Source organism: Equus przewalskii, chromosome 20 (assembly GCF_037783145.1).
Source record: "Equus przewalskii isolate Varuska chromosome 20, EquPr2, whole genome shotgun sequence".
Classification (NCBI taxonomy): Eukaryota; Metazoa; Chordata; class Mammalia; order Perissodactyla; family Equidae; genus Equus; species Equus przewalskii.
In genome coordinates this window covers 644,806-671,053 of record NC_091850.1, presented here as the reverse complement: position 1 = coordinate 671,053, position 26,248 = coordinate 644,806, and the positions used below count along the sequence as shown (strand labels likewise).

Sequence of the window (26,248 nt, the reverse complement as noted above, 5' to 3'; positions counted from 1 at the left end):
CGCGGAAGACGGAGCCTTCCTTCTGATGTCCTGTCTGTGGGTGACGGTGGAGGTATTTGGGGACCCCGGTGGCCAGGTAGCCAAATTAGAAGAGGCGAGCCCTGGGGGGGTTTCTGGGGGGAGGAAAGGACTGAACACATACCAGTCACTAACACTCAAACAGCCAGACCCGTTTTTGCAATACAGTTTACTTTCTTAAAAAAGAGAGCTGCAAGTTATATTTTATCCCGACAGTTTGGGGAAGAGGAGCACGCAGAAGGTGGGTATTAGTTGGGAATCTTTCTGAATCGTTTTCATGACCTCAACACATCTTTTAGTGCTACAGTAAAAAAAGAAAGGCCATATTTCATGACATGTAAAATGACACGAAACTCAAGTTTCAGTGTCCATAAGAGAGGGCCACGGGTGCTCAGCCGCGCCGTTCTTGATGTCCCGTCTGTGGTGGCTTCCACGCTGTGACAGCAGGGTCGAGTCACGTGGCAGGCGCTGCGTGACCCATAAGGCCGGTAGTATTTACTCTCTGGCCCTTTACGGAAAGTTTTCTGCCCTAACGCAGTTCAGGCTCGCCCGTGGCTTCGCCCGCGCGCAGGCCCTCCTCCCGCCCCCGCTTGGCCCTCATCGCGGTCCCTGCACCCTGGGGACCGGCCGCGGCAGGCTCCCTCCTGCGGGCCAGGGACGCGGGGCCCGTCTTTTCCGAGCAGCCCCGCCTCGCCCCCCGCGGGGCCTCCGCACACGCCGCTCCCTCCTGGGGCGGGCGGTTCACGGCCGGCTAAGTGCCTCCAAAGAAAGCCGCTTTAGAACCGCCTTGGGGGGCGGCGCCGCCGGCCGGTGGCCGCTCCTCGGGCCCCGCCCAGCCCGCCCAGGACCGCGCCGCGCAGGCCCGAGGCGTCCCCGACCCGGCGGGCCTGCGTCTCTGCGCTGCAGGCCCGTTCGGTCCCAAATCTCGACACCCCGCCCCCTGCCCCCCACGGATCCCAGGGATCCTCAAACTTGAAGGCTCGCGTACACCCGCTGGGCTGTTGAAACTACACCTCGGTGGTCTGGAACGGCGTCTGCGTCTTCATTGCTGGTGGACCCCCCGTGATGGTGGGACTTCTGATTCAGGAGCCACTTTGAGTATCACGCTGTACTTTTTCCATAGTAAACAGGCAGCAAGCTCCTTCTGTAAAGGGCCGGATAGCAAATATTTTAGACTCTGTCAAGACTACTCGACTCTGCTGTGCAGCTTGAAAGCAGCCGGAGATGATACACAAACCAGCGGGCTGGGCTGTGTTCCGGTCAAACGCTGTTTCTGGGCGCTGAAGTTAGCATTTTCTGTAATTTTAATCTGTCACACAATCGTCTTATTTTGCTTTTTTCTGACCATTTAAAAACGTAAACACTGTTCTTAGTTTGCGGGCTGTACCAAAGCAGGCCTCAGGCTGGATTTGGCCCACGGGCCACAGTTTGCAAACCCCACTCTAGACACCGAGTCCTACAAAGTATCATATGCCCTTCAGACCTGGGTCTCGGGGATGGGTCCTCTGCTTGAACCTCGGTGGCCACCATCAGCAGCTTCCCTTTTCAGGCTTCAGTTTCCTCATCTGTAAAATAAGGAATTCTACTACTCACCTCGTGAGGGTTGTTTAAAATTTAATGAGTAACGCATGGAAAGGGCTGAGCCCTGTGTGGACGCAGTAAATCTCAGCTGTTGGCGTCATTCGGTGTCACCCTAAGACCTAGAAGATGAAGCCATGCGGTTCAGACCCTTCATCTTCTTCTCCAGCTGGAGCACAGACTCCCTTAACCAGAACACACAGCAGGTCTTGGACTTGAGAGCATGCCTCAGGGCGTGGCCCTCACAGCGTATCAGCTCGTCCTAAACTGACTATATGAGTTTGCTGGGGCCGCCGTAACAGCACACAACAGAAATGTACTCTCTGCAGACTGGAGGCCAGAGTCCAAGGTCAGGGTGCTGGCAGGGTGGCTCCTTCTGGGCGCTCTGGGGGAGGACCTGCTCCATGCCGATTCCCAAGCTTCTGGCGGTTGCTGGCAACCTCTGGCATTCCTTGGCTTGTAGAAGCATCACTTCCATCTCCACCTTCATCTTCATGTGGCCTTCTCCCTGTGTGTGTGACTGTATCCAAATTCTCCCTTTTTATAAGGACACCAGTGATACTGGATTAGGACCCACCCTAATGACCTCATTTCAACTTGATTGCCTTTGTAAAGACCCTATTTTCAGAGAAGGTCACATTCTCTGGTATTGGGGGATAAACTTTGACGTATTGTTTTTGGAGGACACAGTTCAACCGCTAACACTAACTCTCCATGCATTCCAGGCCGCCCGACCTGCTTGTTGCCGATGGCACCTGTAGAATCATGTTCGGCTTGGGTCCAGGTGAGTGACATCAAAGGAAACGCATGGGCTCCGGAGCTAGTCCAGGGCCTGTGTCCTCAAAATGTGGTCTGTGGACTCCCCACATTAGCCACCTGGAAAGCTTGTAAAAGCAGATTCAGGGGTCCAGTGCCAGCCCATTGATTCACAGTCCCCATGAGCCCAGTGCCCGCAACTCCTGTGATCCAGTGTGGGGTAGGGGGTGGGGGTGGGGTGCTGATGACAACAATCCTCTCCTGAAGTCTTGGCCACAAGGTCCCCAGTGAGACAAAGGCTGGTGGGTGAAGCAAAGAGCAAGTGAGCTAATCTTAGCAGATGCTTCCAAACTCCTTCCCCAAGTCACTTAGGAAGCACAGTGACGTAGCTGGCTAATACGCATTGTCTTTATCAATATTAAAATAAGAGTAGCCAACCTTTTATTTGACTAGTATTATCCACATAGCAATCCTATAAACCTAATCCCCAGAGGGGCTAATTTAAGGCCACTTCCGAGTCTTCCCTGGTACTCTGATCTTCACTGGAAAGATAAATTGTGGAGAAAATGTGCACCTCCCGCTTTGGGTTCCTGTAGCACTTCATTCATCTGTTTGTGACACATTTACCACATTGCACTGTAGTGATTTATTTATACGCCTCTATCCCCCACTAGACTCTGAAAGCCTCGAGGGCAGGGATGGCATGCATCTCTGTGGCCTGGCACCCAGCAGTGGTCCTGCGACACTGTAGGTGCTCCACACTATTTGCCCTAGGACCGAGGAGGGGCTGCTTTGCCGACAAGCTTCCTCAAGGCCACTTTCATGTCCTTGTTCCTTAGGCTGTAGATAAAGGGGTTCAGCGTGGGGTTGACCACCCCACACATCAGGGTGGCTGCCTTGTTCTTCTGGGAGGAGGCGGCAGATGTGGGCTGCAAGTACACAGCGAAGATGGTGCCATAGAACAGTGACACCACAGTGAGGTGCGAGCCACAAGTGGAGAATGCTTTCCACTTGCCCTGAGCAGAAGGGATCTTGAAGACCGCTCGGAAAATGCAGGTGTAAGAGAAGAGGATGCACGAGAGCGGGCTGATGCCCATGATGATGCCAAAAGCAAAGATCACCAGCTCATTGGTGTGTGTGTCTGAGCAGGAGAGCTTCAGCAGGGGCATGAGGTCACAGAAGAAGTGAGGGATTTCAGAGCCGCCACAGAAGGTGAGTTGAGCCATGAGGCAGGTGTGCACAAGCGACTGGAAGTTGGTGATCAGCCACGGCCCTCCCACAAGCAGCACACAGACACGAGGGCTCATGATGACCGAGTAGCGCAGAGGGTGGACTATGGCTATGAATCGGTCAATGGCCATCACGGCCAGGAGAAAGCTGTCCATGGTCCCAAACAGGTGGAAGGCATACATCTGAGTGAGGCAGCCTGCAAAGGGGATGGCTCGACTCTGGGTCCAGAGGTTCACCAGCATCTTGGGGACGGTGGTAGAAGAGAAGAAGATGTCGACTAGGGACAAGTTGGAGAGGAAGAAGTACATGGGTGTGTGGAGATGGGAGTCTGTGATGATGGCCAGGATGATGAGCAGGTTTCCAAAGACGGTGACCAGGTACATGGACAGGAACAGCCCAAAGAGGAGAGTCTGATGCTCTGGCTTTTCTGTGAGTCCCAGGAGGAAGAATTCTGAGCCTACTGTTTGGTTTTCTGGTTCCATGGACAGCCTGTGTCTACTGCAAAAGAAAGAAGGGGAGAGGGAAGCAACATCGAGCTGGGAGTTGGAGACGGAGTTCTGGTCCCAGCTCCCCACTGAGGTCGGTAGGGGTCTGTGTAAATCCACGGGATCCTTACAGCAAATCTCTTTGTGTCACACTCTCTTCAGTAGATTTCTCTTTCTCTAAATGAAACCATCCTTGCCTGAGATACTCTGTGTGTCAAAGGCCTAACTTGGTTGTTTAGACGTAAGTTGAATATTATTAATAAACATCGTTATTTCTCTTCGGTGGCGATGCAAAGCTTCATAGAAACAAAATTGAGCGGAATCAAACCTAAGCCGAAACCTGGCATGATAAAACGAAACCTGACCATCCTCCTTTCTCCCTTTCCCATTATCTTTCTCTCTCGTCTCTCCTCCCTCCCTTTCATCCCTGCATCAACAAGATATAATTTTAGCGTCAATTTTGTGTTAAAGACTAGGGATGTGAAGACGAATAGCACTCCTTCTCTGCTTCCAGTGAACCCCAAATTTACTTGGGGGCACTTTATGACCTGCTACCACATGACCACTACAGTAGACACTCTCTTTTGTCATGATGAGGACCAGTGTTGGAAAAGCTTGCAAAGGGTGGGAACGTAAATGTGCACAAACTTGCCTTCCACGTCTTAACTTAAGTATGTAAATTTATTCAGTGGGCTTTGATGGGGAGCAAGGTCTCTTCTCTGAGCATGTGATGCATTGGTGGCGGATCTGTATCAACGTTCTTGCCTCAGCCTATCTTGGCTTCTATCTATGCTCCAGTTTGTTTCATTACGGTGGAACAAGAAACTAGGGATCCTTGCAAAACAATCTGTTGCAGAATCCTTTCAGAGTTTTACAAATTTACACCCAAATTGTGTTTGGTTATCTTGCTCACATCTAATTTGATGGCAATTTCTTTTTTAGTGATTCCTTTTTATTAAGCCTTTCCAAAACATTCAGTTTGGATTTCACAAAACCACATTTCCTCTTCCCTCTCTCTCCCCTTCTTCCTTCCTGCTTTCATTCTGTCCATCCTTCCTTCCTTCCCTCCTTCTTTCTCCTGTGGTTCTTTCATTTACCTAGCATTCAGTTGAGTGATACAATTGCAGCAGCAACTCTGTCAGGCTTGGGATGACTTCAAACAACTCAACTCAACTGATGAGAGCAGAAATGCTTCGGCGAGCAGGTGAGTAGCCGTCTGGCGATGAGCACTCAGCATGCCAGGACAGCAATCAGTATATCTTCAGGGGAGATAGAAGCCATGGATGAACCCAGAAAGCTGCTTAAGTGGAATTTTTAAAGAGAGTGTTCACAGTAATAAAAGGAAAACACGTGGAGCTTTAAAGCTAATGGTATTTTGGAGGTATTTTTTGCCATCAGCAGTAGCTTTGTGGGACAAAAAAATTTGTGTTTTCTTATGTTCTAGACAGACTGTCACTGCCAATTGAAACAGTTTTGCACCCTCAGTAAAACATACCTTGTTATATCACTTGAAACAGCTGTTAAAAAAGTTTATTCAAAATAAAACTTCCAGACGCATCCTGGACTGTTCAAAGATAAGCTGTTTTCATAAAAGCGACAAAAGTGTGCTCGAATGCCTCCTTGATGGAAAGATAGGTGTGCACTGTGCTTATTCCTGTGGTCACTATGATCCAAGAAAAGCGAGTTTATGAAATAACATTCTTATGTGAACAAATATTAAAATTGCAACTAAAGTGGTGAATACGTGAGAGCAAGATTTAAAGAAATGCAAACTCTTAGGCACGTTCCAATAATATTCTCATTCATCCATTTTAAATTGCTAATGAGTATGACCCTGGTTTTGTTTCCCCATCTATTTAGCAAGGAAGTTGGAGTTCATCTGAGGGCGTTTTAATGTGTAGAGTTACAGGCAAGTTTTGAACTCCTCTCTGCTTTGGCATCAGCAGTTTGGGACCTAGGAGCAGCTTCGTGTCAAAAGCAGACCTTTATCCCATCCATACAAGACCACCGAAGCCTGGCTGCATTTGCCTTTCTAAGTCTCCATTTCCCAGTGGGCGTATTTATCCTTTATTTCACTTAATGAACATTAATGAAGAATGTGTTGGGTGTCGGGCACTATCTGTTCCTCTTATAAGACATGGATGAAATAGAAAAAAACCCCAGCATGGCATGACTCACCAAGTCCTTGTAAAACCTCAATATTGTCTCTTTCCAGCAAAGAGAGAATTTTCCTTTGCTTAACTCATTTCTTCCCTGGTTAGGTCCCTGTGTCTTATAATCAATAGCCAGTAACAACACATCAGGGGAGTTTAGTGACAATATCTGTAAAGTATTGAGCCTTCTTAGGAATCACAAGTTCTTTACGTGTAGGTCTCACAACCCTGAGAAGGAGTTGGTGTTGGCCACAACTTATGATGAGAAGATGGGAGGTGCTGAGAGAGATGCTAGCTTGCAAGTGCTTGATCTCTCGTTTGAACTGAGATTTATTTTCACCCTCTCATGCCCCATTGCCTCTCCGAATGTGGCCACTCACACTTCATTATGGGTGGAGGTGTTTCAAGGCTAAACTCTGTGCTGTCAACACATGCTGGGGAAAACTATTCAATTGTAGGTGTTTTAAATTTTTGTCTTCCTGTCTCCCAAGGAACATTAGTCTCCAGAAAGAGTTAAGGTTTTCGGAGTGGGATCAAGATGTAAATGGGAAAACATAGCACATAGATGGGTCTGTGTAAGAAAGGCTATGGGTGACTCCAAGGTGTTGCAAGAACAAGGGAGAGATGCAAATACCTGCCAAGAGGAGTAGGACCCTTGGAGGTGGAAGAGGTGTCAAAAGGGAGCTTTTAGGAAGGTTAGAAGCATAATCTCCTCTGGTAACCTCAAGAGATCTCCAGCAAAGCCTTATATTACTTTTCAAGGTTTTTTAGAGTTGAGTTTGAGGTTTTTGCAAGGTGACGCTCAGCTTTCTCTTGGCTGCATATGCTACTGTGGGACCCCTCCCAGCAACGTCTTTGCAATAGTCCTCGGTTGTTGACATGAAGTCCTTGGTTGCACCAGAGCAGTGGTTCTCAACCCTTGAGTGTGCATCAGCATACCATAGGGAGAGGGCTGGATAAAATACAGGTAGCTGGGCCCACTCCTTGGAGTGTCCGGGGTGGAGCTCAAGAATTAGCACTTCTAGGAGATTCCCTGGGGATGCGGCTGCTGCTGGCCTGAGACCACACCTGGGGAACCACTGCATTGGAGAAAGCTGTTTTTTAGCATCTCACCCATTTGTGCAGGTGTCCCCCAACCACAGACCATAGATGCTTTTCCTCCACATGATCAGCCACGGAGGGTCTGCCCTCTGTACCTTTTGTCCATTCAGAGGGTATAGAGTTAGTCTCAGTCACTTCTCTCTCTTCTTTCTCTCTCTCTCCAGGAAGGAAGGAAAGAGATTTCTCTTCTCTGATCCCATCCAGCTCACTCTTCTTCTCCACCCCTCATTGACTTACCAGGATGGTTTCACCAAGAGGGTGGTCTTGGCAAACCTTCTTCTCCACTGATTGCCGTGGGATCCTGAGATCAGCACTAAGCCCCCAGGAAGGGTGTGGGGAGTCCAGTCAGCTATGATGGCTGGGACAAGTCTGGTATCTATGGGGGGAAATCATGTGTTTCCCCTGCCCAGCCTGGGGCAGATGAGCGGGGGGCCAGGGACACAATAGGATATTTACAGTTTGGGGGCTCTTGGGGACTCCATTCCCATGGCTCCTTGTTAAGGGGTAGATGCTAATTATTTTGTTTCTACTCTTGCCACTTGTGGCCTATTCTCTCGGGTCTGTGCACTTTGGGATGATGGAGTGTGTGAGGAGATGAAGAAGTCACTAGGCATTCACTCTCACAAGGACACCCCCCACATGGCAGTTCCCAGGCAGGGTGGTCTGGAGGTCCAAGTCCTTCACAGGGCACTCAGATGCCTGAATCAAAGATGTCCTTTCACTTATTCCATCATGATGGAAACTCCATGAGGGGAGGGAATTTATACTGTTGGGTTCACCAAGGAAAGTTCTTGGGAAGAAATAGTCAATAAATGTACATCAAATGGATGAATTTGTCAAACACTTACCGGTCACCTGCCATAGGTCAGGAGCTGTGCTTGGCACTGGGGTTTCAAAACACATGCTTGCTGAAGATGCCTCCCAACAGCCAGAGGAAGGGCTCAGTCTTCATTAACCTGTTTTAGTCCCTACCAAGCCCTCTCTGGATGAGGATTAGGGAATCTCTCTTCTACTCTTGCTCATCAACAATTTTGGTGGGCTTTGTTCTTTTCTGTTGGGGCGCCCACACCATGACCCCCATTTATGTTTCCCCAGGGAGCCGCTCTATCTCCCAGGACCCTTCTAATTTTACCTTCTCCCCCACTGGCTTTTTTATGATTTTAAAAAATTTATCTTTTTAAATGTGAAATATTAATTCGGTTAAGAAAGTAGTCATGCAATGAAATAATGAAGTGCCGTCCCCAAATCCAGGTCCCCATCCCTCCAATTCTTAACAAGCACCCTCAGTGGATAAGCTGTTAATGGTTTCTTGTATAACCTTCCAGAGTCTCTTTACACATACACACACACATATATTCTCCTTCCATTTTGTACATAAAAATAACATACTATAATTCTGTTCTGCACCTCGTATTTATCACTCCATTTATTTTTGTGATCTTTTCATATTCTTATTTTTTTTACAGCCCCTTATTTTCCATTGCACAGATGGTGCTGTAATCTGTATAACTAATTTTCTATTGATGGTGCCATAATTTATGTAACCAGTTTTCTATTGATGGATGTTTCCAGTCTTTGCTAAAATGAATACTTGATATACATCATCATTTCATAGTTTACCTTTGTCACTTCCAAAATGTTATATTAATGGAATCACACAGCATGTAGCCTTTAGACAAAGCCTGGCTTTTTACCCTCAGCATAACATTCTTAAGATCCATCCGAGTTGTGTGTATCTAGTTCATTCCTTTTTATGGCTGAGCAGTGTCCATGGTATGGATGAACCATAGTGTGTTTATCCAGTCATTCATTGAAGGTTGTTTCCAGTTCTGGCTACTACACATAAAGTTGCTGTGAACATTCCTGTGCAGGTTTTTATGTGGACATACATTTTCATATCTTTAGGAGTATGAGTGCTGGGTTGTATGTTAAGTGTATGTTTAACTATAAAAACTATATATATATATATATATATATATATATATGAATATATGTAAATCTTATATATTTATAGGAAACTGTATATATAAAACTATAGATATTTAATCTATCTATTTATCTGTCTCTCTATCTATCCAGCACCTAAAGTCGCTTTATCATTCCTCCACTTTCTTACTCCATCTTTTCTCCCCAAAGATAACTACTTTCCTGATTTCTAACACCATAGATTAGTTGTGCCTTTTCTTGAGCTTTATTTAAACTCAGTCATATAGTATGTACACTTTTTTTCCTGTTCTATTTTACTTAACATTATATTTGTGAGATTCATCCCAGTTGTATATGGAAGTAGTCCATCTCTTCTCACTGCTGTAGTATGAGTTGATTAAGATATTTTGAGTTGTGTTCCTTTTACTTGGAAAGAAGGATCCCTAAAACTGATATCCAGTATTTGAATGAGCATCACAAATAAAATACTCCAAAAGCCTGAGGACCTACATCATAGGTACTCCGTAAGCGTTATGTGAGAGGTTGGCTCAGAGTCACTCAGCTGAAGATGGTGGAGTCTGAACTTGAGCCCAGTCCGTTGGAACTGTTTCCGTGGCACTGTGCACCATCTTCTGTACACGTCTGCTGGTCTTCGGGAACGTTGGGAGGCAGGAGTGTGACGGTTAAACTCAGACAAGCCTTAGCACTCCACTTGGCAGCTGTGAGATCCTTGGGAAGTGATTGAAATACCACTGAGGCTTCCTTTCCTTACTGATATAAGAGGATGGTACTACCTATCACTCACCTTGCAGGCAGGTTGTGAGGCTTAAATGGCACAATATATGTAAAGTGCATAGGGAAGCTATTGTATACAGTCAACACTTAATAAAAGTTCCTGTGATTATTTCACTGTAGCTCCTTTGAATGAGGATTTCTGGAGCTCAGCAGGTTTGCATGTATTTCCAGCAGCCAAGATATTCCCCTAGAGCTAAACTGACAGTATTGAACTCTCAAAGTCATATCCTTTAGTCAGATCTAGGCAAGAAGGAGTAAAGTCTAAGTAGGGGGGAAAGGGAAGAGAAAGGCTATTCTGACCAGGCTGACTGACTGTGGCCAGTTATATAGTCAGTGAGGAATTGATTCATTTGAGGCAAAAGTAGAAAGTTTCAGACTGTGCCTCTCCTTAATTTTGGTTGTTGCTGTTGATCAACATGTGCCCATGGGAAGAAGTGTCATGGTTGTAAGGAGAAGTGCTGAACAATGCTGTTCTCTGGCTCTCCTGCAGGCAACAGGCCCAACTTGCTGGGCAAAGCTGACCAATCACCATGTGCCTCTGACTTTGTTCTTTTGTACCTCTGGGCTTCTAGGAGCTGATGCCTGTGGGGGCCAGGGAGGCGAATATGCTGGACCATTTCAGCACCATGGACACAGATCGTTAAGGCTTTGTTGCTGTAATTGGGCATCTCTAGGATTTTCCACTGACAGCAGTGGGCTGGATGGGGAGAGCTCTGGCTTTGCAAGCAGATTGCAGAATATCATCCCCATTTCTTACTTGTTTTGGGAATGTAAACAAGTGATGTCACCTCTTGGGTCTCAGTTTCTGTATCTGTCAAAAGGAGTTGACATTCATCACTGCCTGTCTCTCATGACGGTTTCTGTGCACCCTCCTACCTCCTGAGTCTCAATCCTCTGCCTTGAATGGGTATCCAGTACACCCTAAGTGCATCCTTCTCAGGGCAGCCCAGCCCTGCAGTGAACCTGCTTCCAGAATCTTCCATCTTCCTTGGTCAGTGCACCAACCTTTGTCTGGAGTTGATGGACAACTCCTGGGGCATGAAAGACCTGGGACAAGAAAGTGCAGGCTGGGCTTGTGGAGAGTTTTGGGAAATCCTGAAAAGGGAGAAGAAATATTTAGGAGCAGCTGTGGGGAGTAAAGATATATCTTCCTCTCTCTCTCTTTCAGCAGATTTCAACCCAAAGTGTACATAATTGGATTGGGTTGATCAATTTTACTCTTCATTTCATGGTTCACCTTCTCTATCAGTCCCGGAGTGACCTCTATTTTTCAGTCTCTATTTAATTTCCCTTCACTCCTAGTCATACGTGCTCATATTGTGTGTTCATTCAATTGACCATCCAAATCTCTACATACATTTTTGTATATCCATGAAAAATATAGTTTTGTTTAATTTTGTTTTTTGAAAAATACATAAATGATATTGTACACATATTTCCTTTTGTCTCCTGCTTTTTTATCTCAAAGTTAGATTTTCAAGATCTATCAACATCTACATATGTAGAATTCATTCATTCATTTTAACATGTGTATATTGTTGCATTGTATATAGGTATCACATTTATTTTTCATGCCACTCTGGATGGGCATTTTGGTTGTTTCCATCTCTTTGTTATAATGAACATCCTCGAACACATCACTTCATGTTTCAGAGTTTCTCTGGAGGTTTGTACTTGGTGTAGGAATTGCTGAATCTTTAGGCATGCAGAAAATGAATAGGAAATGGATTTTAGGATGTTTTCCTATGCAGGATCCCTTTTGAAATTCTTTTAGGGGCTTTAGTAAGCATTAGAATGGCATTTCCTGGTAATGTTGGCCATTGGACTATATATCTTGGAGTGCAGCTCTGGGCAGGTTGGCTTCAAATCAAGAACAAGGCAGCCTGGCTTTACATTGGATACACAGAGACACAAATTGATGCTGGGACCTCGTTGCTGTTCTTTTTTTAAAGAGATGTCGTAGTAGTTTACAACATTGTGAAATTTCAGTTGTACACTGTTATTTATCAGTCACCATACGTATGTGCCCCTTTACCCCTTATGCCCACCTCGCAACCCCCACCCCTCTGGTAACCACTAATCTGTTCTCTTTGTCTGTGTATTTGTTAATCTTCCAAATATGAGTGAAATTATATGGTGTTTGTCTTTCTCCATCTGGCTTATCTAGCTTAACAGAATACCCTCAAGGGTCTATCCATGTTGTTGCAAATGGGATGGTTTTGTCTTTTTCATGGCTGAGTAGTATTCCATGGTGTGTGTGTGTGAGTGTGTGTGTGTGTGTGTGTGTGTGTGTATACCACATTGTCTTTATCCATTCATCAGTCAGTGGGCACTTGGGTTGCTTCCATGACTTGGCTATTATGAATAATGCTGCCATGAACATAGGGATGTATAAATCTTTTTCAATTGTTGATTTCATATTCTTTGGATAAATACCCAGTAGTGGAATAGCTGGGTCATATGGTATTTCGATTTTTAATTTTTTTTTTTTAAAGATTTTATTTTTTCCTTTTTCTCCCCAAAGCCCCCCGGTACATAGTTGTGTATTCTTCGTTGTGGGTTCTTCTAGTTGTGGCATGTGGGACGCTGCCTCAGCGTGGTCTGATGAGCAGTGCCATGTCCGCGCCCAGGATTCGAACTAACGAAACACTGGACCGCCTGCAGCGGAGCGCGCGAACTTAACCACTCGGCCACGGGGCCAGCCCCTCGATTTTTAATTTTTTGAGAAATCTCTACATTGTTTTCCATAGTGGCTGTTACCAGTTTGCATTCCTACCAGCAGTGTGTGAGGGTTCCCTTTTCTCCACACCCTCTGCAACATTTAGGAGTTGGTTTTTGTCTTGGTAATTATAGCCATTCTATCAGGTGTAAGGTGATATCTCATTGTAGTTTTGATTTGCATTTCCCTGATCATTACTGCTGTTGAACATCTTTTCATGTGCCTGTTGGCCATCCTTGTATCTTCTTTGGAAAAACGTCTGTTCATATCCTCTGCCCATTTTTTGATCAGGTTGTTTGTTTTTTTGTTGTTGAGTTGTATGAGTTCTTCATATATTTTTGAGATCAACCCCTTATCAGATATATGATTTGCAAATATTTTCTCCCAGTTAGTGGGTTATCTTTTTGTTTTGTTCATGGTTTCCTTTGCCTTGCAGAAGCTCTTTAGCCTGAAGAAGCCCCATTTGTTAATTTTTTGTTTTGTTTCCTCTGCCTGAGTAGATATGGTATTCGAAAATATCCTTCTAAGACCAATGTCAAAGAGTGTACTGCCTATATTTTCTTCTAGGAGTTTTATGATTTCACCTCTTACCTTCAAGTCTTTAATACATTTTGAGTTAATTTTTCTGTATGGTGAAAGATAATAGTCTACTTTCATTCTTTTGCATGTAGCTGTCCAGTTTTCCCAACACCATTTATTGAAGAGAATTTCCTTTCTCCATTGTATGTTCTTGGCTCCTTTGTCAAAGATTAGCTGTCTGTAGATGTGTGGTTTTATTTCTGGGCTTTCAATTCTGTTCCATTGAGCTGTGTGTCTGTTTTTGTACCAGTACCATGCTGTTTTGATTGCTATAGCTTTGTAGTATATTTTGAAGTCAGAGATTGTGATGCCTCCAACTTTGTTCTTTTTTCTCAGGATTTCTTTAACTATTTGGGGTCTTTTGTTGCTGAATGTGAATTTTAGGATTCTTTGTTCTATTTCCATAAAGAATGTCATTGGGATTCTGATCAGGATTGCCTTGAATCTGTGGATTGCTTTAGGTAGTATGGACATTTCAACTATCTTTATTCTTCCAACCCACAAACATGGAATATCTTTCCATCTGTTTATGTCTTCTTCAATTTCTTTCAATAATATCTTATAGTTTTCATTGTATAGGTCTTTCACCTCCTTGGTTAAATTTATTCCTACATATTTTGTTCTTTTTGTTGCAGTTGTAAATGGGATTGTACTCTTGAGTTCTCTTTCTGTTAGTTCATTATTAGGATATAGAGATGCAACTGATTTTTGTAAGTTGATTTTGTACCGTACAACTTTGCTGTAGTTGTTGATTCTTTCTTTCTTTCTTTTTTTTTTGGTGAGGAAGATTGACCCCAAGCTAACATCTGTTGCCAATCTTTCTCTTTTTGCTTGAGGAAGATTGTCACTGAGCCAACATCTGTGTCGATCTTCCTCTATGTTACGTGGGATGCCACCACAGTGTGGTTCGACAAGTGGTACTAGGTCTGTGCCTGGGATTCAAACCTGCAAATCCCGGGACACCAAAGTGAAGCATGTGAACTTTAACTGCTACGCTACCAGGCTGGCCCCTGTTGATTATTTCTAATAGTTTTCTGATGGATTCTTTAGAATTTTCTATAAATAAAATCATATCATCTGCAAACAGGAGGATTTCACTTTCTCCTTGCCAATTTGTATATCTTCTGTTTCTTTTTCTTGTCTAATTGCTCTTGCCCAAACCTCCAGAACTATTTTGAATAGGAGTGGCCAGAGTGGGCACCCTTGTCTTGTTCCTATTCTCAGAGCGGTGACTTTCAGTTTTTCCCTAGTAAGTATGATGTTGGCTGTGGGTCACATATGGCCTTTATTATATTGAGGTACTTTCCTTCCATACCCATTTTATTGAGAATTTTTATCATAAATGGATGTTGGATCTTGTCAAATGCTTTCTCAGCATCTAGTGAGATGATTATGTGGTTTTTATTCTTCATTTTGTCAATGTGGTCTATCACGTTGATTGATTTGTGAATGCTGAACCATCCCTGCATCCCTGGTATAAATCCCACTCGATCTTCATGTATGATCCTTTTAATGTATTGCTGTATTTACCTTGCCAATATTTTGTTGAGGCTTTTTGCATCTATGTTCATCAGCGATATTGGTCTGTAATTTTCCTTCTTTGTGTTGTCCTGGTCTGGTTTTGTTATCAGGGTAATGTTGGTCTCATAGAATGTGTTCGGAGGAATTCTGTCTTCTTCAATTTCTTGGAGTAGTTTGAGGAGGATAAGTATTAAGTCTTCTTTGAATGTTTGGTGGAATTCTCCAGAGAAGCCATCTAGTCCTCGACTTTTATTTTTTGGGAGTTTTTTGATTATTGTTTCAATCTCTTGTAATTGGTCTGTTCAGATTCTCTATTTCTTCTTGGTTCAGATTTGGGAGGTTGTATGAGTCTGAGAATTCATCCATCTCTTCTAGGTTACCGAATTTGTAGGCATATAGTTTTCATAGTATTCTCTTATAACCCTTTGTATTTTCATGGTATCTGTTGTGATTTCTCCTCTTTTATTTCTAATTTTATTTATTTGAGCCTTCTTTCTTTTTTTCTTAGTGAGTCTGGCTAAGGGTTTGTCGATTTTGTTTATCTTCTCAAAGAACCAGCTCTTAGTTTCATTGATCCTTTCTACTGTTTTTGTTTTTTTGGTTTAGATTTCATTTATTCCTGCTCCAATTTTTACTATTTCCCTCCTTCTGCTGTCTTTGAGCTTTGTTTTTATTTTTCTAGTTCTGTTAGGTGTAGTTTAAGATCGCTTATTTTGAGATTTTTCTGGTTTGTTGAGGTAGGCCTGTATTGGTATGACTTTCCCTCTTAGGACTGCTTTTGCTACGTCCTATACGAGTTTGTATGTTGTATTTTCATTTTCACTTGTCTCCAGATATTCTTTGATTTCTCCTTTAATTTCTCCAATGATCCATTGGTTGTTCAGTAGCATGTTGCTTAGTCTCCACATGTTTGTCACTTTCCCAGCATTTTTCTTGTAGTTGATTTCTAGTTTCATAGCATTATATTTGGAAAAGATGCTTGAGATGATTTCAATCTTCTTAAATTTATTGAGGCTTGCCTTGTTTCCCAGCATATGGTCTCTCCTTGAGAATGTTCCATGTGCACTTGAGAAGAATGTGTATTCTGCTGATTTTGGATGGAGTGTTCTATATATATCTATGAAATCCATCTGGGCTAGTTTTTTGTTTCGTTCCACTGTTTCCTTGTTGACTTTCTGTCTGGGGGATCTATCCATTGATGACAGTGGAGTGTTAAGATCCCCTATTATTATGGTGTTTCTGTTAATGCCTCCCTTTAGGTCAGTTAATAGTTGCTCTATGTACTTTGGTGCTCCTGTGTTAGGTGCACATATATTTATAAGTGCTATGTCCTCTTGGTGGAGTGTCCCTTTTATCATTATGTACTGCCCTTCTTTGTCTCTCATTGTCTTTTTTACCTTGAAGTCTACTTTGTCTGATATAAGTATGGCAACACCTGCTTTCTTTTGTTTACCATTAGCATGGAGTATCATCTTTCATCCCTTTACTCTGAACCTGTGTTTGTCTTTAGAGCTGAGATGTGTTGCCTGGAGGCAGCAAATTGTTGGATCTTGTTTTTTAATCCATCCAGCCACTTTGTGTCTTTTGATTGGGGAATTCAATCTATTTACATTTAGAGTGATTATTGATATATGAGGGCTTAGTGCTGCCATTCTATCACTTGTTTTCCTGTTTTGTATCTCCCTTGTTTCTCATCCCATGTATTTCGGACTGCCAACTCAGTTTGGTGGCTCCCTATGATGGTTTTCTCATTATTTATCACATGTGTCTCTGTTCTGATTTTTTGTTTAGTGGTTACTGTGAGGTGTGTATAAAAGATCTCGTCGATGAGATAGTCCATTCTCAGCCTCTTATTTTCTTAGACTAAGGTGATTCCATCCCTTTCCTCTTCCCCTTCTGAGTTGTTGTTGTCACAACTTATTCTCTTATGTGTTGTGAATTTGTGGTTAAAATGATTATATTTATTTTTGACGTCTTTCTTCCCTTTATATTTGGAGTTATAATTAAGTGTTTGCTAATCTGTTGTGATAGAGAGTTGCAATTTTATGATTTTGTCTGCCTATTTATCTCCTTGCTCAAGGCTTTGTAAACCATTTCTTTCTTTCTTTTTTTTCAGATATGAGGGCCTTCTTGATCAAATCTTGTAGAGGGGCTCTTATGGTGCTAAACTCCCTGAGCTTTTGTTTATCTGGGAAAATTTTTATTTCTCCATCATATGTGATGGATATTTTCACTGGATAGAGTATTATTTGCTGAAAGTTTTTGTATTTCAGAATTTTAAATATATCATTCCACTCTCGCCTAGCCTGTAAGGTTTCTGCTGAGAAATCCACTGAAAATGATAGGGATTCCTTTGTAGGTTATTTTCTTCTGCCTTGCTGCTGTTAATATTTTTCTGTCATTGACTTTTGCCAGTTTTACTAATATGTGCCTTGGAGAAGGTCTTTTTACATTGATGTAATTAGGAATTCTGTTTGCTTCTTTTACTTGTAATTCTAGCTCCTTCCCCGAGTTTGGGAAGTTCTCAAGCTCTCTGCTCCGTTCTCCTTCTCTTCTCCCTCTGGGATACCTATAATCCTATGTTGCATTTCCTAATTGAGTTGGATATTTCCTGGAGAATTTCTTCATTTCTTTTTAGTCTTAGATCTCTCTTCTCCTCCATCTGAAGCATTTCTATATTCCTATCCTCTAGACTGCTAATTCTGTCCTCTGTAATATGAGCTGTGTTATTTAAGGACTCTAGATTTTTCTTTATCTCATCCATTGTGTTTTTCATCTCCAGTGTTTCTGATTGGTTTTTCTTTATAGTTTTGATCTCTTTTGTGAAGAATTCCCTCTGTTCATTAATTTTGTTCCTGATTTCATTGAACTGTCTTTCTGAATTCTCTTGTAACTCAGTGAGATTTTTATGATGGCTGTTTTGAATTCTCTGTGATTTAGATTGTAGACTTCTGTGCCTTCAGGATTGATTTCTGGGTGTTTGTCTTTTTCCTTCTTGTCTGGAGTCTTAACATATTTCTTCATACTATTTGATGGAGTGGATTTGTGCTGTTGCATAGTGATAGTATCTGGTCACAGGTTCCACTCGTCACCACGGGGCAGGGGGAGGGCAGGGGCTGTGTAATCTGAGCCTGCTGCTATCCCTGTCAGCTGTGCCTGACCAAGCCTGGCCTCTCCTTGGGACTGCAGTGGCCCTGTGGGGTCTCCCACCAGATGGGAAAGCAATCACATGGGGCTCAGGGCTGCTGCCTCCCACTCCCTCAGTCCTGCCGAGATGTGCTCCCCACTTTGGGGCCTCAGTGGTTCTATGGGCCTTTGTGGCAGCCAGGAGTTTGTTCGCTTTGGCTTGCAGCTCCACCACCATCTGCTCCTAGGTCACACCAGCCGTTGTGCTTGTTGGGTGGGGTCTCCCCACTGGGTCCTAGCCAGAGCCACTCCCTGGGACCACAGTGGGACTGTGGACTCTCCCACTGGATGAGAGTGTGATCACGCAGGAGCTCAGGACTGCTGCCACCTGGTCCCACATTCCCACTGTCATGCTCCCCACTTTGGGGCCACATCATTGCTCTCAGTTTAAAACCAAAGCTAGAGGGAAACCCAACTAAAAAGCCAGGAGAAGGACCACACATTTATTATTGTCCAGGGTCCTGAAGAAGTATTTCACCCAAAGCCACGGTAGGACATTTGTGTCTCTCATTCAAATTCTCCTACGAGTTCTGAAACCAGCTATAGAAGGAGTAGTGGGAGAAGGGAGACACAGGAGATAAATAGGAACAAGTACCAGCCAGAGGTATTTTCAGGAAGGAAAAAGAGCCTTTTGTTTTGATATAATTTTATCAAAAATGTTATCGTGTTATCAGAAAATAATACTTTGCCCCCTGAGAAATTGATGTGAAATGAGATTACTCCAACACTCACTTCCAGAACCCAATTTTCTAGTCTGTGTTGGTTTGTAGTCCAGTGGCTGACTGGGTTGGGAGCGTCTCACAGTCTTTATGTGGCACCAGGCCTGGTGCTGTTCTGCTTCATGCTATCCTCTCTATGACCAAGGTCCAAACGTCTCTCAGAGTCTTGGACTCCAGACACACTCCACCCATTTGTACAACCACAAATGTTTTCTATCCAATAACTAAAGGTTTTTTATGCATCCCCTGGTTTTCTTCCTTGATTAGAATCTAGAAGAATTAGGGGTTATTTAATTCTTGGGGTGGGCTCCTGGTGTGTCAGGGACCAAGTGGAACTGAGAGTCTTGATTTGGGCTCAAAGTAGGCTCTAATAAAGACTTGAGTGCAGGTGCTTTATTGGGCAGTTGGTCCCAGGAGAGGGGAATGTGAAGCAGGGAAGGGAGTGTGTTAACAAACAGATTCCTTGTGTGGGCAACAAGGCTCAGTCCTGCTGGGCACCTTCTGAGGTATCACGTAGAACATGCTCTCAGAATTATTCCACTGAAGGAAGAGTCCCTGGGTATTTACCATTGACTCCCATCCCTCATTTGTTGAGGGTGGTCCCTGGGGGTGTTAAATCCCCTGCCATCTGGACTGCTGCACACACTGGCCAAGCAAACTCCCGTGGTACTGGAGAAGGTCTCTAGGCAGAGAAGAGAGTCACAGAGGCTTGCATCCTCTGCTGTTGTAAGGTGAACTCAGGGGTGAGCCAAGGGGCTGTGGGGTGGGGCATCTGCAGCATCTGCTGGACCTACTCTCAGCTGTGGAAAGAAGCCATTTCTTCCTTCTTTCTTTCTTTCGTTCCTTCCTTCCTTCATTTCTTTCTTCCCTCTTTCCTTCCTTGCTTCCTTGCTTCCTCCCTCCCGCCCTTTTACCCTCCCCCCACCTCTCCATGTGGTAAGAATGCAACATGAGATCTGCCCTCTTAAAATTTTTGGTGTGCAATACAGTATTGTCAACTATAGGCACAATGTTGTACAGCATATCTCTAGAACTCATTTATCTTGTATAATAGAAACTTAATACCGATTGAACAGGATCTTCCTATTTCTCTCTCCCCTAGCCCCGGCAACCATTCTGTTATTTCCTCCTATGAGTTTGACTATGTTAGATCCCTAAATGGAATCATGCAGTATTTGTCCTTCTGTGACTGGCACATTTCACTTAACATGATGTCCTCCAGGTTCATCCATGTTGTCATATATTGCAGTTTCTTTCTTTTTTAAAGTCTGAATAATATTTCATTGTACATATACCACATTTTTTTATCCATTCATCCATCAATGGAAATTTAAGTTATTTCTATATCTTGGTTTTTGCAAATAATGCTGCAGTGAAAATGAGAGTGCAGATATTTCTTTGAGATCCTGATTTTAATTTTCTTGGATATATACTACTCAGAAGTGCCTTGGGCAATATTCTAGTTTTGTCTGTGCTCAGACGATTATGGAGAGTGCTTGTTTTCGTTCTGTCCCATCACAGTCAGAGTGGCCTTGTCTGATGTTGGTGTTCATGGAATTGATTATCATGAGGCCCAGCTGTGAGATGTCAAGGCTGCTATTTCTTTTCAGGGCTCACCCTTGAAATTAAAACATGGTGTCTCTGGGAGAGAAAGCCAGAGTGACATTGACCCAGTTTCAAAGTCATTCCGATGACTAGCTTCTCTGAGAATTGCACACAAACGCCTCAAAGGGGGAAATTCAACACATTCTTGCTTTTCCAACAAGCCCCTTGATGCTTGCAAACATGTGGACAAGGGACCCAACCCTTCTTTGACACAGTGGCATTGTTTAATGACAACAATGTAACCTGGGATCACACATTCAGGCCAGGTCCCAGGCTTTGATGAGGATGTAGGCTGGGGTGTGTGTTTTCTTTGTGACTAACCCAGTCTCACCACAGCAGTCGCACATCCACCCAAACCAGAGCCAGTTCCTGCTTGTCGAGAATGATAAGTCACCACCCTGGAGGGCCCACAAGTGAGGAGCAACTTGAGAAATGCTTCCAAGGTTGAAGGCTGAAGATGGTGTGTTGACAGAAAGTTCCCAAAGGTTCTTATGACGTAATTTTCAGCAGCAGCAGACGTGCTGTCTGGAGAAGGGGAAGGTGAGGGTGAGCACTGTGAGGGGAGAGGGAAAAAGAGGCAGAATGGAGGGGTCAAGCAGGACACCATTTGAGACTTAGCCCCACCACTTACTCACATGTGATTCTGTTCATCCTCATTGCTAATAAGAGGTGCCATTGATTGAGTGATCAGTGTACCAGGCACACTTCAGGCTTTGCTGCTAAGTCTCGTGACTATTCTCCAAAGTAGCTATTTCTACTCTCATTTTGCAAACAGAGAAACATAGGCTTAGTGAGATAAAGTGATTTGTCAAAGGACACATGGCTGGTAATTGGAGGAGCCAAGATATGAACCCAATGTCTGTCTAACTCCTGTCTTTGCTCTTTCCATTGAGTCTTATTCTTTAACCTCATTTCCTCATCTATAAAATGGGATCCATAATAATGCCTACCTAATAAGACTGTGGGAATGATCAAATGAGGTAAAGAAATTATAAGGAAAAAAGGTTCTGTAACAAACAAGTATCATGGCCATTATAGTACATGGTGTATATTGTATTGCGGTGTTATCTGACTCTTTTTATAGCTAGGTGGAATGGTTTAAACTGTGTTGTTCAATTTACAAAGCAGTGGTTTTTATTTATTTATTTTATTTTACAGTATGATTTTCCTTGTGTAAAAAAGTATGCACACATATGTATAGAGCATTGGTTCTCAACCAGGGACTATTTTTCCCCCAGGGGACACTTGCAGCGTCTAGAGACATTGTAGTTGTTGCAACCAGGGATGCTGCTCAACATCCTGCAGTGCACCAGACAGACCCCACCGCAACAAACAACTATCCAGCCTCAAATAGTGCTGAGGTTGGGAAACCCAGGAATAGAGCAGGAATAGGAGGATACACAGGAAAATTTTTCCTGCTGTTTATCTCTGGCATCTGGGAATGGGGGATAATTTTGATTTTTATTCTTCATGTGGCTCCAGATTTTTCTAAATTTTAAAAGTCAATAAATCTGTATTTGTTTATAACTAGTTAAGATACTATAATACCATAAGAGCTACTTATGGACAGAAGCATGACTGATACTCATGCAAGATATCATGATGCCAGGTGGAGAACTGCAGGTTTTGCAAAAGCAGGTGCAGGATTTAGTTGTTCAGCAAACTAACAGGTGTTCAGTTTAGGAGTAGGCTAGAGTCTGAATTTTTACTGAGAGTGCTGGATAGAGAGAAATATTAATGATAAGCATTCAATACGTATTGTTATTATTCCAGGGTGCCAACACTTGCACCATCTAAGTTGTCCTAACAACAACCCCTTGGGGATAATTTATATAACTGGAGCTATGGACAAAATGTAAGTAAGTATAGTGATGTTCACTGAATTGCTTTTGAAATGGTGAGGAACTGGAAGTCATTTACATGTCCACTGAAAGACTGGTTAAATATGGCATGAAACACCAACAGAGTATTATCATGTTGTCATAAGGGATGGCTTGAAATAGTTTTTTAATGATTTGAATATATTCTTAAAAAATGAAAATTATTTAATTGCCAACAACGTTTTAAATAACAATTCAAGACAAAAATTATTCAATAGTGCAAGTTCATGTGCATAGTCAGTTTCAGAATATGAGCAGTAACATCACAGTACTGTATGTTCCACGCTTTCAGTCAACAGCATGCACAAATATTTACTACTTTGATGCTATTTGTTTTTCCTTCTTATTTCTCTTTGCCCTGCTCTACACCTCCCTTTAGGTGATTAGTATTAACAGCACGATGTATCCTGGTGTTTTCTTCCTACCTGAGATCATACAGTATATTTCTCTAAAATTAGCTCTTTATTTTATTTTTTAATTTGGCAGTACATAAGTCGTGGAATTCCTCCAGGTGAGTAGATAGCTGTCTAACTCATTATTTTTAATAGCTGCCTAACATCCCATGTTGTGAGTGTATTCTGATTATTCAGCCATTCCACCTTTGAGGGCACGAGGTTATTTCCAGGTTTTTTTTTGTTGTCACTAAAAACAATTCTTTGGTAAACGTGTTTCTATAAGGTGGAGTCCCAGATATGGGATTTCAAATAGGTATTGTCATATTAACTTTCTAAAATTGCAGTAATAAGTCGTATTCCCACTAACAATATACAGGAGTGCCTTTTCAACACATCTTTGTAAGCACAGGGTCTTAATAATTTTTTAAAATTATTGCTCATCTGATGAGTGAAAAGTAAGAAGACATTGATACTTTTATTTTCATTTTCCTGACTGCTAGTGAAGTCGAACTTCTTTTCATTTGTTTATTTCATTTTATTTTAAAGATTTCCTCTTTTGTGCTTGCCCAGTTCAAATATAATTTACATATTTGGGCACATTTGGGTTGTATTTTATTTGCAAGAGCTCTTTGTATGTCATAAATATTTATCTTTTATTTGTTACAAGTGTTATGTGGCCCCAGAACTGTGCATGATAACATTAACCCTGACACATTTACCTGCTTTAAGTGGATTCTAGACGCCCGACTGTCTCAGCCCTGGATGCTCATGGGAATCACCTGCGGAGCTTTGACTCCCGATGCCTGGGCCCCAACCCCAGAGACCTGGGTTTGGGTGGTTGGCACGGGTCCCAGGAATCAGGAATTTTTTTTATTGTGGTAAAGTTCACATGTTAACCAGCCCTGGTGGTCTAGTGGTTAAGATTTGGTGCTCTCAGCGCTGGGCCTGGGTTCATTTCCTGGTCAGGGAACCACAACACACCATGTGTCTGTCAGTTGTCATACTGTAGTGGCGGTGTGTTGCTGTGATGCTGAAAACCATGCCTCCAGTATTTCACATACCAGCAGGGTCACCCATGGTGGACAGGTTTCAGTTGAGATTCCAGACTAAGACAGATAAGGTGGAAGGACCACTTCCAACAAATTGGCCATGAAAACCCTATGATTAGCAGTGCAGCATTGTCTGATATAGTGCCAAAAGGTGAGACGATGGCACAGAAAGACAAGGCAGGGTTCCACTCTGCTGTGCACAGGGTCACCAGGAGTTGGAACTGACTTGATGGCACTAACAACAACAAAACATTCACATAATATAAAAGTCACCATTTAAACCATTTGAAAGTGAACAATTCAGCGGCATTTAGTGCACTCACATGTTGTGCAACCACCACCTCTGTCTAGTTCCAGAACATTTTCCTCATTCCAAAAAGAAACACCATACCCATTAGCAGTCACTCTCCATTCCCTGTCCCCTAGACTTTGGCTGCCACTAATCTACTTTCTTTGCCTATGGATTTATCTATTCTGGATATTTTATATAAATGGAATCCTATAATATGTGGCCTTTTGTGTTTGGCTTCTTTCACTCAGCATAACGATTTTGAGGTTCGTCCATGGTGTAGCGTGTATCAGTGCTTCTCTCCTTGTTATGGTTGAATAACATCTGTTGCATGGACCTACCACATTCTGCTTATCCACTGATCTGTTGGTGAACATTTGGGCTGTTTCCACCTTGTAGCTGTTGTGAATAGTGCTGCTATGAAAATTCATGTACAAACTTTTGTTTGAACACCTATATTTGATTCTTTTGGGGTATTCCTAGGAGAAGAATTTCAGGGTCATATGGTAATTCTGTGTTTCACTTATTGAGGAATTGCCAATTGTCTTCCACAGCAGCTGCACCCTTTTATTCTTCCATGACTTCAGGAGGTTTCAGGAGGCACTGGATTAAGACTTTAGTTTCTTGGGACATTGTTTTAAACCTCCTGAAGTGATTCCAACATGTAGTCAAGGCTGAGAACTTTTGTCTTGGTAAGTCTGTAATGATTTTCCAATCTCTATCACAGCAATTACACCAGTCATTCTTGGGTCAACTTCGCTCAATTATATTTTGTTAGGAAATCACTTATTTTCTATACATTTTCAAATGACTTATTTTCTATACATTTTGACATATAGTTGTGAACTTAACCACTCGGCCACGGAGCTGGCCCCAGACATTTAATTTCTTCATTTTAATGTTTCTTATTTAATAACAGACATTTAAGTTTATAGGTTTTCTTCTAAGAACAGTTTTAACAGTGGCTCATCTATTTGGTATGAAGTGTTCTCCTTTTCATTTTTTTGATAGTTTGTAAGATTTTAAATATTTTCTTTTTCTGAGAGTTATGCAAGAGACTTTTGAAGATCTTCTAGCATGTTCATTAAGCATGTTTGAGTCATGTGAGTTATACCAAGATTTCACAGCAAGTCCTTTGTCCTAAGAAGGTGCAGCGGCTCTGGATTTACTTAGCATGCACGCAACAGTTGTATCAAGAAATGCACACATTTCCTGGTCCCAGGAGGAGTCTTGGGAATGCTGGGGTTAGTTTTCACATTTGGTCCCGGTGGAATTTTCTAGATTGGAATTTGATTGCACCCCTACAGCCTCTTCTCTAGCCCACAGCAAGAAGAACTTACATTTGAAAACCAGAATGAGCCGTCCAAGGGCTTCAAGTTCATCTTCTGATTTGCCAAAGACCTTGTCATCCAATTATCGTTCACTTCTGAACATCCTCTTCTCAGTTGATTTTGAACTTAGGCTTCCACCAACAGTCATTAGTTGACGTCAAGGACAAATCCCAGTGTTAGTGCTGTATCCTTGTGACACTGATGTGGCCATCTCAATTAGCTAGATCTTCATACCTGAGCACATAGGTGTAGTCTCATTCAGTCTTGCATGAGACTCCAACCCTTTGGCTTTGCTGTCTAGTATTAAAATCACTGCCACCATGATTTTAAAGAGAATCACAAAGTCTCAGTTTAATTGGCATGGAGCTAGAGAGAGGAGCTAAATTTTTTTAGTGTCTCCTGTCTACACTATGTGAATCCATGTCAGCTAACTGCTGACTGTGATTCAGTGATACATGGCACTGGATTAAGACTTTAGTTTCTTGGGACATTGTTCACAGATGAACAAAATGGGTTACTTAAGCAGCATTTAGCTCTTTGTTGGGATTTTATAAACAGAATTTTATTTGGGGATGTTTCGAGGAAGCTTATCACAATGTTACTCAATTTTCAAATAGTAACAATTTGATATCATGGCCACCTTATTTATTTTTTTACTCATTTATTCATTTTTATTTTCACTGGAGTATGATCGGAGAATATGTATGGCCTATATGGATGAGGAAACCTGGGAAGGAACCATAGAGCTCCAATCAGTGTACTCAAAACTAAAAAGTATTTAACTTAAAAATTATGAGTCTAAGAATACAATAAAATACATTCAATACAGAATTCTCTGATCATATGCTATTTTTTGATGATAAAAAGTATATTCACAGAACTTTGGTATCATCATAACAATAACTTATTGTACAATATTTTGGAAAACATCTG

General features: G+C 42.6%; 1 protein-coding gene and 1 long non-coding RNA gene across 2 annotated transcripts in view; one reads left to right on the top strand and one right to left on the bottom strand.

Annotated features, from left to right (window-relative positions):
* LOC139077758 (uncharacterized) overlaps window positions 1-26,248 on the top strand; it is an 85,873-nt gene that overhangs the window by 11,713 nt on the left and 47,912 nt on the right. The window contains exon 2 of the long non-coding RNA XR_011530207.1: window positions 2,322-2,380. This is a non-coding gene — a long non-coding RNA (uncharacterized lncRNA). The remainder of the gene's footprint in view (window positions 1-2,321; window positions 2,381-26,248) is intronic.
* On the bottom strand, window positions 3,123-4,064 carry OR1I1 (olfactory receptor family 1 subfamily I member 1). Its single transcript, XM_008539809.2, has one exon. The coding sequence runs from the start codon at window positions 4,062-4,064 to the stop codon at window positions 3,123-3,125; it is 942 nt and encodes a 313-aa protein (XP_008538031.1).